This window comes from Chenopodium album, chromosome 14 (assembly GCF_948465745.1).
Source record: "Chenopodium album chromosome 14, dcCheAlbu1.1, whole genome shotgun sequence".
Classification (NCBI taxonomy): Eukaryota; Viridiplantae; Streptophyta; class Magnoliopsida; order Caryophyllales; family Amaranthaceae; genus Chenopodium; species Chenopodium album.
This window is the reverse complement of record NC_137847.1, coordinates 46815131-46827414: the sequence shown is the minus strand read 5'-3', so window position 1 is coordinate 46827414 and position 12284 is coordinate 46815131. Positions and strand designations below refer to the sequence as shown.

Sequence of the window (12284 nt, the reverse complement as noted above, 5' to 3'; positions counted from 1 at the left end):
TGTTCCCTTGACTAATTATGTACACGTTTTTACATTAAAACACATCAATGATGAACTGCCAATTGTTTATATTGGTTTATATGTAGTTATTTTTTTTTAATGATTTAGATAGGTAACTAGAGAATGTAGTTGTGCATTAGCACGGGATATGCATCCCCCCCCCCCCTCCAAAAAAAAGAAAAAAGAAAGAAAGAAAGAAAGAATTAGCTGAGATGGGTAGTTAGGGTGGTTAATTTTTTGGCGTTTTTTTTAGAGCAGATAGAATAATTTGAGGATTTAAGTTTTGGATCATACTTGTTCCAATAGTAAGTGTATGGGGAGATACTGAAACTGGGCCGATAATGTGTGAAAGGCCGGTATCTTAAACGGGTTTGGTTTCTCAGCAACTCTCAGACACCGGCATTTATGCAAAAGGCAGACATATCGGCTTGTCAGCGATCGACATGTGTCATCAGCAATTTGACACTTGGCGCAAGGTGGTCTGCATGCCATACAGTCACCTGTCATTTGAAAAGGCTATAAATAATCAGGTTTAATCTCATAATGAAGATAGCATTTATTACTCTCTCTCTCTCTCTCTCTCTTTCTACTTTCTCTCTCTTCATTACTTCTCATCTTCTTCTTAAACACCTTTGAACTTTATCTTCGGAGTGGTTATCCCCGCATCACCCCGGGGTTAGCTAATCTCTGCTCATTGTGTAGGTTCTCAGCTTGCCGATAGGAGTATCACGGATCTCGGGCTTGGGCTCTCGGGTTAACTAGATCCTGACAAAAATAATTTGGCGCTAGAAGGAGGGGGTTGTGATCACTTCTATCGCTTAAGAACCTCATACACAAAAATAACAAGACAAACAGTAATGGCTGGAAACCAGGAAACACCTGCGATCAGTAGGATAGTAAATTGGGTGATAACGGCTAGGAATGAAACAACACAACCCGAAATCGAAATAGAGGATGAAACTCATACTTTGGAGGATAACCAGTTCCATATGCCGATAACACCAGAAAGGCGGGCCGAGGCAGTTGTAGACCTTATGGCTGACTTTACACCGGAAGATTTGGAGATTGCAACTAGGGTAATGAGTAAGAAAAGGAAGGAGGCAAAAAAACTCAAGCTGGCGGAGGGGTGCCAGTTACTAATCTTGTTGGGCAGTTTAATCAGCCAATAAGCTCACCAAGGCACCGGCGAGAGGAGTCGCCGGTAAGGAAACACACAACTCCGCGTGACGCAGGTCAATCCTCAAGTCGTGCTGTTAGAACAAGAACTCAGTGGCAGCGAAGTTCCCAAGTTGAAGGGCAAGTGGTACGGACAGTGGTTCAGTTAAGGGCATCGCCGTTTGCACAAAGTATCTTGGATCAGCCAATGGAGAAAATTAAAATGTCGACTTGTAGGTATGAGGGAAGGGGGGATCCAAGCAGGTACATAACGTCCTATGAGGGACATATGATCTTGTACACCAACTCGGATGCCGTTTGGTGTAAAGTCTTCCCGACAACTTTAACTGGAGCTACAGCAAATTGGTTTAACAACCTGGGAAATGGTACGGTTGATAGCTTTGAGAAGCTGACAGAAATGTTTGTGGGACAGTATATCAGTAATAGTGTTCGGCAGAGAACTTCGGGAGAGTTGATGGCGGTAGAACAAAGGCCGGATGAGTCTTTGAGGGATTATATCAGGCGGTTTAACAATGAAGCGAATACAATCCCAAAGTTGTAGCAGGAAATAGCTGTCATGGCTTTGATGAATGGTTTGAATGACTCTGAGTTTAAACGCTATCTGACAAGGAAGAATTTGCCGACGTTAGCAGCGGCTTTTAACAAAGCGCATGATTACATAAAAAGTGAAGAGTTGATGAAGATAAGTACTAGGAATGAGTTTGCCGGTAAGGTTCAATATCAGTCCGAGGTGGCATCTTTTGGAAGTGGAAGGCCGAGAGCCTCGACCCCAGTAAGGGGAGTTGGAAGTCGGCAGGATGTTAGGGGTACAAAGCCGCCAATGCGATACAACACATATACGCCCTTGAATACACCGAGAGATGCAATTTATTTGGTGAACCAGAACAGAGAAGGATGGACAAGGCCGATCCCAATGAAAGCAAGGCCGAGAGATGTTAAGAAGTACTATATGTTTCTTAGAGATGTCGGTCACTATACTGAAGAGTGTACACAGCTGAAAGATAATATAGAAAAGCTGATAAGGAAGGGGCATTTGACCCAATATCGGTTTAATACAGGGGAAATCAACCACAATCTCGGCAGATTGAGAGGCAGCAGATAGACGCAAGGCCTGATAGGCCGCAGGGTAGAGTAGTCCGACAAGGGGATGGAGGTTTGCCACCATTATCAACTGGGAGAAGGGTTGATGTGATAACAGGAGGGCTAGTGCATGGAGGAACGATTAGTGGGGCTAAAAACACTTATCGGAACATTGGCATATAATCAATGCTATTGATACTGATAGCCTTCCGCGGCCCACCAGCATTCCTGATGTGGTGTTCACGAAGGAAGATGCGAGAGGAATTGTTTTCCCTCATGATGACCCGCTGGTTCTGATAACGAAAATAAACGGAGCTGATATCAAGAGAGTCTTGGTTGACGGTGGCAGCTCAGCAAATGTTTTGTTCATGAAGGCCTTCAATGAAATGATGATTGAAAGACAGTATCTGACACAAGTGTCGTATCCAGTGATTGGATTTAATGGATCGACGGTGAGGCCGGAAGGAAGCATCGTTCTGCCGGTACGGTTAGGAGATGGGCCGATGGCAAGAGATGTAATGAGTTTCTAGTAGTGAATGTACCATCGGCTTATAATGCGATTATCAGAAGATCGATTATACATGACGTACAAGCAGTGGTGTCAACTTATCACCTGACGATAGCTTATGTGTCGAATTCGGGAGCCGTGGAAAAGGTACATGGAGGCCAGGTAATGGCGAAATCCTGTTATGTGACAGCTTTGAAGAATCCAATTTGGAATGGCCTGGTACCGGGAAACCCTAAAAGAGAAAGGGAACCGACGGTACAGGACTTATCAATGGAAAATTTTGATACGAGGCCGGAGGCAACACTAAGGCCGTCACCGGGGGGAGAGACTGTGCAAATTGAATTACAGCCAGGTGATCCGAGTCGGACGATAAAAGTTGGGGCAGATACGGATGTTGATACTAGATGTAACTTGATAAGCTTATTGGGCGAGAATGCAGATGTCTTTGCCTTCTCGGCAAGTGAGATGCCAGGAATTCACCCTGATGTGATGGAGCATAAGCTGAATGTGGATAGAAAGTTCAGGCCAATAAGGCAGAAGAAGCGCAACTTTTCAGCAGAGAATATAGAGGCCATACAAGCTGAAGTTAATAAGCTTTTAGCGGCAAGGTTTATTGAACCTTGCACGTATCTAGAATGGTTGGCAAATGTTATGATGGTAAGGAAGCCGACAAGAAAGTGGCGGATGTGTGTAGATTTCACAGATTTGAATAAGGCTTTCCCCAAATATTTCTACCCACTGCCTCGAATAGACAGGTTGGTAGATTCCACTTCTAGTCATGCAATGCTAAGTTTCTTAGATGCCTTCTCGGGATATCATCAAGTCAGCCTTCATAAAGCAGATAGGGCAAAAACGGCCTTCATAACGGATGCAGGGGTATATTGCTACAGGGAAATGCCGTTTGGGCTGAAGAATGCAGGGGCGACTTATCAGAAATTGGTTGATAAGATCTTTGAAAAACAGAAGGGACGAAATGTAGAGGTGTATGTAAATGACACAATTGTTAAAAGTAGGGTGAAAGAGGATCATGTGGCTGACTTGAGGGAAACATTTGAAACATTGCAGACGTATCAAATGAAGTTGAATCCAGAAAAGTGTGTGTTTGGAGTTCGTTCCGGAAAGTTTTTAGGCTTTAGGGTCAGTGAACGGGGAATTGATGCAAACCCAGATAAGGTGAATGCAATTCTTGAGATGAAGCGGCCGAAAACCATTCAAGACATACAGAGGTTAACTGGCAGAATGGCAGGGTTAACCAGATTTATCAGTAAATCCGCTGATAAGGCACTCCCATTCTTTGTGGTCTTAAGGCAGAATAAGACTTTTGAGTGAGGAAAGGAGCAAAGTGATGCTCTGGAGGTAGTAAGAAATCATTTGAGATCACTTCTGATAGTTGCAAGACCGGAACGAGGAGAATTATTACAGTTATACATTTCGGCTTCCCCTAAAACATAGCTATTGTGTTATTAATAGAAAGGAAGAAGCAGCAAATGTCGATATATTTTGTTAGTCATGTACTGAATGCAACTAAGCGCAGATACCTAGTGATTGAGAAAATGGCACTAGCAGTAGTGATAGCGGCCAGAAAATTGAGGCCATATTTCGATGCTCACCCAATAGATGTACTAAAAAACCATCCTCTGGAAAAGTCGTTGCAAAAGATGGATACGTCGGGAGGATTGCTGAAATGGGTAGTGGAGTTGTCGAAGTATGAACTGCATTACAAGCCTAGAATATCAATTAGGGCGCAGGCCTTGTCAGATTTCATTGTAGAGACCTCATATAATGATGAAGAAGAGGAGTTGGGAACTTAGCAGGTATCGGTGGACGGTTCTTCAACAACGACAAGGTCAGGGGCAAGAATTGTGATAACGGCCCCAGATGGGAAAAATTTTGAGTATGCGCTAAAATTCAAATTTAAGGCCACAAATAATGAAGCCGCGTATGAGGCAGCTATAGCTGGAATTCAGCTGTCAATTGCAGCAGAAGCAAAACGGCTAGTTTTAACAATAGACTCTCAATTGGTATCCAGTCAATACAGTGGGCAATATGAAACACGGGAACCAACAATGATAAAGAACCTCAAAAAGATAAATCAGTTATCGGCGCAGTTACAGTACTTCGAGATCAAGCTGGTACCGAGGGTACAGAATGCGCAGGCCGATGCTCTAGCAAAGTTGGCCAGTTCTAGTTTCAATGACTTAGAAAGAACAATCATGGTTGAGGTCTTAAAGAAGAAGAGTATAGATGAGGTGTCGGAGCAAATCTGTTGTGTTAACAATGGTACCCAGTGGTTTGATAAGATACTGGCGTATCCCCTTCATGGAGTACTACCGGTAGATAAAAAAGAATCAAAGAGGCTAAGGAAGGACAATGTGTGGTTTATTATGCATCAAGGGCAGTTGTATAAGAGGGGGTTCTCGTTACCGTTACAAAGATGCATAACGGATTTTGAGTCAGCCAGATTAATTGAGGAAATACATGAAGGGACTTGTGGAAATCATCTCGGCACAAGGGCTTTATCTCGGGAAGCAATGAGAAGGGGATATTACTGGCCAACTATTAATGAAGATGCCTCTCAATATGTGAAAAAGTGTGAGAAATGTCAGAAGTTTGCGCGCGGCTATCAACCTGCCGCCAAATGATTTGATATCGATACTTAATCCAATTCCCTTTGCACAATGGGGAATGGATATAGTAGGACCGTTTCCATCAGCAACAGGTGGAAGAAAGTTCCTTCTGGTGTCCATAGATTACTTCACAAAGTGGATAGAGGCTGAGCCACTAGCAAAGATATCAGCGTCTGAAGTGAAAAAGTTCATTTGGAAAAACATCTTTACAAGGTTCGGGTTGCCGATGGCGATGGTTTTCGATCATGGATCTTAGTTTGATTGTAAGCCGGTAAAAGATCTCTTGGCGATGTACAAGGTCAAATTTGCATATGCGGCCGTATGTCATCCACAGTCAAACGGCCAGGCAGAAGCGGCAAATAAGTAAATCATAACAGCAATTAAAAAGAAAATTGAAGATGCAAAGGGGTTGTGGGCTGATTTAATACCTGAGATATGATGGGTAAATAGAACGACAATCAAAGAAGCCACCGGTGAATCACCCTGTACTTGGTCTTTGGAACAGAAGCATTAGTAACGGCAGAAGTAGGATTGCCGACATTTCGGATTCAACATTATTGTGAAGAGCAGAACGATTTGTTATTACGGCAACAACTAGATTTCCTACCAGAAGTACGAGAGAAAACGACAGTTAAATCAGCAGCCTACAAAGACAGAATGACAAGGGCGTATAACAAGCACGTCAGCTATCGGCCTCTAAATACGAGGGATCTGGTGTTGCGTAGAACAGCTGCAACAGGAAAAGGGAACGACGATGGAAAGTTAACGGCAAACTGGGAAGGGCCATATCGAATTAGGGATATGGTAATGCAAGGATCGTTTTTCCTGGAAACAATGGAAGGGAAACCACTGAAGAATGTTTGGAATACAACAGTACTCAAGAAATATTATGTATGAAGCGATGTAAGATGCTTTTGTTCACAATGAAGCCGATATTGATATATAGTCAAAGAGCAATATTGGTGATGAATAAAAATAAAGTTATGTCACAGAAAATCGTTAAGTGGGACGAACAACTCAAAATCGCTACCGTGCAGTTAATGCGCTTATAACCTGATCAGTTGCAATCATTAACTCCCAAGGTTGCTGGTTCAAAATATAATACCGGCAAAATCAAATCAAGTATATGCCGACTTGAGGCATAGCTTTGATGATGATCGTCGATAAGGTACCTAACTGATTATGAATATAGTGCAGTAGGTGACCGGCGTTATACTCTGAAACAACAACTATATGAGCAGAACGTTAAAATTGAGCATGACACTTCATCCTAAAAATATATATATGAATATAGTGCATGTATTTGTCTTACAGATACTTACACTACGGGGGCAACAGACAGTGATAGCGGTGCGGTAACAAATGATGCTCTTCGAAAAGTTAAACCGGTGCATGTTAGTTATTTATAACTGCTATTAACAATACGGGCAGCTTGATTGTTAAAAGGCTGATAGCTGCTAAAAGTAGTAATAGCATTCCGACAAATGGCAAGTTTAAATGAGGAATTCGACATATAAATAAGGAATTCGGCATAAAATTTTCAATAATTATTTGGCAAAGACGCTATCATATCACGACTAAAAATATGAAAGTAGTTCTAGATAAAGATAGCGAAGGAAGGATAAATTATAACTGCATAGTTACAAGAATGAAAGTCGACAGGCATCACCACAAAAAAGGGGTATATGCCGCTAAAACAACATTGTCAAAAACATCAGAACACAAAAATATAAAATGTTTCAAAGTTCAAGATCATGGCCGATAAGGCCCTATTACATGAGATTCACAAGAAGATGTCGGTGATGACTGCCTGCCCCTTCAAGCTTGGGGGTTTTCAGGCTCAGGAGAGTCTAGAATGCTAGGGTTTGAGGGGCCATCATCAGCAGTTGGCACAAGGTTGAGAAGATCCTCCTCGACAAATTCCTATTGTTCAAAACCGGAAGGAATATTATGAGCCTCCTCGTTGAAGGCTTTCTCGACCTTGGCCCAATCCTCCCTTTTCCAACCAGCAACCCGGGCAACGCACCTTTGGGCAGCAGTCCACCCTCCGTCAAAGCGGTTCTGGAGCTTGGTGGTGAATTCAGCAGAAGTCAGGTAACGGCCTACAACTCTCTACCGGATCCCTGGTTTATCATCTTCCATCTTCTGAATTTTGGCTTTCAAATTGCTGATGGTAGTCTTAGCGTCGGAGAGCTCATTTTGCACCACAGGAAGCTGATTAGCAGCAGCACTCTTCTCAGCAAGTTGAGAATTTAGCTGTTCGACCTTCTCCTCAAGGCTGATAACAGTACCAACTTTCTCGTGCAGAGATTTTAGCTCTACGTCATCCTTGGCCTTAATCAGCTTGATGCCGTCAAGAGCCTATTCGGCGTTCTTCAAAGCCGTTTCCAAGGATTGTTGCATAGAGGAGCTTTGGTGGTGTTGTTCCTGATAGTACCGATACATCTCTACAAGCTCGGTACCGGACATGACGGCCTGAGATGACCATAAAAAATATATAAATAAGATATATACTATTATCAAATTTAAATAATAATAATAATAATAATAAAATAAAATATAAATAATAATGGTAATGATAAATTTAACATGAGCAAGAAGATACCTTCATCAGGTTATGCATATGTTGAGCAGCAAGGGGACCGATAGGACCGGCAGGCCTGTCCATGGGAGGAGTAAGATTGCGCAGAAGCCGATAACCGAGATTTCCTCCTTTCATGGGGTCGTCAGCAAACAAAGATTCATTCCGGCACACATCAAGCTCTGGTTGCCAGCGATCCCCTAATTGACCATCATGGATGGAAAATCTCTTGATAACTTCATCTGGAAGTCTACCGTCAGGGCGTTCGATCCATTGATGAGACAGATATACGAGGCCAGGAGCACTCACATCAAACCAGACAGCAGCACCAGCTCTAGGCTGTATCTCGGGAATGTCGGCTATGATGGGGCAGGTTGGAGAAGGAGATTCAAGTATGTGAGTGATATCGTGAATTATCACCCCCTCAGCCGTGTTTTTTGTGATTGACACCGTAGAAGGATCCACCGTTTTGTCCTGGGTGTCGGTACGTTTTGGAGACAGAGGTTTCTCTTGATTCTCGCTCTCCCGAGATTTCTTTTCAGCTCGGTCATCGGACTGTCTTGGGATGTTGACGCCGATATTGCCACCACGATGGTTTCTGAGTGTAGGTAATTTTCTCTTCCTAGATTGCTCGTCGGCCATCGCCTCGGCTTTTCTCTTAGGGTTGACGGGAGAAGCGTGGTTGCAGTAGGAGGCAAGCGTATCGTAACTAGGTTTAAGGGCCTTAGGACACCGCCTGATAACCCTTTTCCCGTCGGCTGACAGCCCAAGCTGTTTGTCATCTAACTTATCAACACCTGAAATAAACAAAGCAAGAAAACATATGAGAATAATTGAAATTTTGCCTAACATATGTGCTGATATATAAGATATGACGACAAATATAAAGTGAAGAAAAATGATGATGATAATGAGTTAATACCATAACAATCAGTCCAGAACAGACCGACATGTGATAAAGGGGCATTGCCGAGAATGTACCCCACGTTAGGCACCCACACCTTTGGGGTAAGGCGGAACCTACCCTTATCATCCTCAGATTCAACTATATCAAAATGACTGACGGACCTAAGCTCATGCTGGTCGAGTTCTCTCTCGGCAGTAGTGTCGAATCGAGGGTGAGGACGATAGAAAGTTCTTCGAATAGGAAAGTCATCGGGAACAGACAAAAAGAAAAACTTATCTTGCCACCCTTTACAATTGGATAATTTAAGGTAGACTGTGTATTTCCGAGAGGCGGTGTACAAGGACCACCACCCCTCTGACTGACCATCTCTTTTCAAACTCAGTAGCCTCCGAAATGCATTAAGTGTTAGTGGAAAATTCCTGTATAACATAACCCACACAAGAGCAATAACGACACGAACAGTAGGAGGAGTTAGCTGAGCCAAGCACACGTTCCAAGCCTTTAAAATCTTTACCACAAACGAGTGAAGGGGAAATCGTAACCCAAAATCAAAATGCTTAGAGTATACGGCAATGTGACCGGCAGGGCAATCTAGTACAGATGACCCGGCGGCAGGAAGGAACAAGTCGTACCCATCAGGCACGTTGTAAAACCGCTTGGCACGACGGCAATAATCCTTTTCCAGTACAGCTTTTCTTAATTTGTCGCTTATTTTAGCTTTTGCGACTTTACTACTAGCCGGTAAAGTAAGAGGTTGCCGGTATTCGGTGTCATCTGTTTCGGAATTATACTCCTCATCCAAACTCTCTTCTTGATTAACCTATGTCGTTAGGTCAATAATGTCATCCCTACTCTCGGCATTGACACTATTTTGTTGCTCATCATTCTTGTCCCCAAGAACTGAATTCACTGCAGATTCGTGAACGGGGGATGACTGTTCCTCTTGCCGATTTGAGGGACCCTCCCTGTCACTAGATTCGGAGGAGCTAGGGCTCACAACCTGACCTTGCCCGGGTCTTTTACTTGATTCGGCAGCATCCCTAGCTGCGACATCAGGCTGATAACTGGTTTATATTGTTCTCGGCATTGAAGTGGTACTTATACAAATGTTACCGACGTTTGAACCATATTGATTGAAATGGGTGTTGGCAAAACTCCTTAAATGATAACGGACACTTACCGGTTCAACCTCAAGAATTTCAACGTCTTCTGGAATGCTAGGGTTAGTAGGACGGACTGCCTTCTCACAGTCGGCTAATAATTTATGACGGTAAAAAGCTTTCTTTTGCTCTTCTGCAGATAACGGCTAAAATCGATCGTCAATATTGTCAGAAAGAGAAGAAGCAGTTCCTTTGGTTCGGCCGAGATCTTTTCCTAAAGATTGTCTTATAAGGCGGCGCCTAGCAGTGCTTAGGGTAGGTTGTCCTTCCTCAGTATTACTATTGGACATTTAATATTCTAACCTAGAAACTTGAAAAATAAAGAGAAAATGACATACAAAACATGCAAATTTAAAATCAAAGTTTGTAAATACCTTAAACTATTCGCCCACACTGCAGAACTTCGACGACTTGATTACGCTTTGAAAACTAACACTTAAAAGACCGTCAATTGCTTCAAAACGACAGTAACAGATGCGCAGATGTTGCCCTTTCTTTGAAATTCTCTCTCAAAAAACCGTTTCTTCTTTTTTGCAAATGAAAATAAAAGCTGAAAAATGGAAAAGAAAGGTTTTTTAAAAAAAGTGACGATTGATATGACAATAGTGTTAAAAATCTAACGGTTAGGGTAGTTTTAAAATTAAAATGCAGGACCGTTAGATTGACGACACGTATCCTAGTTCATTGCATGATTCCCGCTCTTTTACTTGGACCCTAATAACCGATTTGTTTTCTAAACGGCACTTGGGGGGAAAACGGAGTTTTTTCGCTCCGAGTTAATTTATTAAGTAGACCTTGTCTGCTATCGGAAAACAAGGTCACTTGGGGGGAAACCGAAGTTTTTTCGCTCCTAGTTAATTTATTAAGTAGACCTTGTCTGTTGTCGGCATACAAGGTCACTTGGGGGGAAAACGGAGTTTTTTCACTCCCAGTTAATTTATTAAGTAGACCTTGTCTGCTGTCGGCAAACAAGGTCACTTGGGGGAAAAACGGAGTTTTTTCGCTCCCAGTTAATTTATTAAGTAGACCTTGTCTGCTGTCGGCACACAAGGTCACTTGGGGGGAAAACGGAGTTTTTTCGCTCCCAGTTAATTTATTAAGTAGACCTTGTCTGCTGTCGGCACACAAGGTCACTTGGGGGGAAAACGGAGTTTTTTCGCTCCTCGCTCCCAGTTAATATATTACGTAGACCTCGTCTGCAATCGGAAAACAAGGTCAGTTGTGGGAGAAACCGTAGTTTTTTCGTACAAATATAACTAAACAAAAACGGACCATACACACCACGAATGTAAAGCTTAGTACATAGCACAATATGCCAGAAGTCATCCTAAATATTAACGTACATCACAGAAGAAAAATGCTTGATAGAGTGCAAGAAACAAATATAAATATTATAACAGTTGACAGCAAAGTGAGAACGTCAATTTTCAATTCAACGTCCTCACTTGGGGGGCTAGTTGTATGGGGAGATACTGAAACTGGGCCGATAATGTGTGAAAGGCCGGTATCTTAAGCGGGTTCGGTTTCTCAGCAACTCTCAGACATACCGGCATTTATGCAAAAGGCAGACATATCGACTTGTCAGCGATCGACACGTGTCATCGGCAATTTGACACTTGGCGAAAGGTGGTCTGCATGCTATACAGCCACCTGTCATTTGAAAAGGCTATAAATAATCAAGTTTAATCTCATAATGAAGGTAGCATTTATTACTCTCTCTCTACTTTCTCTCTCTTCATTACTTCTCATCTTCTTCTTAAACACCTTCTGACTTTATCATCGGAGTGGTTATCCCCGTACCACCCTGGGGTTAGCTAATCTCTGCTCATTGTGTAGGTTCTCAGCTTGCCGATAGGAGTATCACGGATCTCGGGCTCGGGCTCTCGGGTTGACTAGATCCTGACAGAAATAGTAAGTCTTTTTATTTTGGACTCGTCATCATAATAACAATAATAATTCATGAAGTTCAGTTTAGCTTAAAAAACAATGCCATACTTCTCAGGTTGTTATGTTGTTTTTGATTAAAAAAAATTAAGACAAATGAACACTAATTAAAATATTGTAGAGTTAGTTTCTGATCGATGGAGTTTACGATATGAAATAGATATATGTAGAGTATTTAATAAAAGAGGTATACAAAAGTTATGAAGTATGTCAATAAAGATCACTATAGTCTGTGGAAGAAATAAAGTAATTTGTAAATTACTAAGCATAATTTATTGAAAATTTTACAGTAGTCATTTGA

The 12284-nt window shown here is 42.2% G+C and overlaps 1 protein-coding gene across 1 annotated transcript; it reads left to right on the top strand.

Moving 5' to 3' along the window:
- Positions 1 to 4251: 4251 nt before the first annotated feature.
- Positions 4252 to 5406, top strand: LOC145578181 (uncharacterized). Its single transcript, XM_081635548.1, has 2 exons — positions 4252 to 4530; positions 4684 to 5406. Exons 1-2 carry the CDS (start codon positions 4252 to 4254, stop codon positions 5404 to 5406), a joined length of 1002 nt encoding a protein of 333 aa, XP_081491674.1.
- The last annotated feature ends 6878 nt before the right edge of the window (positions 5407 to 12284 follow it).

Bases quoted from the DNA above. Each gene is read 5' to 3' on its own strand.
- LOC145578181 (XM_081635548.1), top strand. From the start codon at position 4,252: ATGTCGATATATTTTGTTAGTCATGTACTGAATGCAACTAAGCGCAGA. The intron at 4,531-4,683 runs GTAGAGACCTCA...TTCAAATTTAAG, and splicing joins AGGCCTTGTCAGATTTCATT to GCCACAAATAATGAAGCCGC.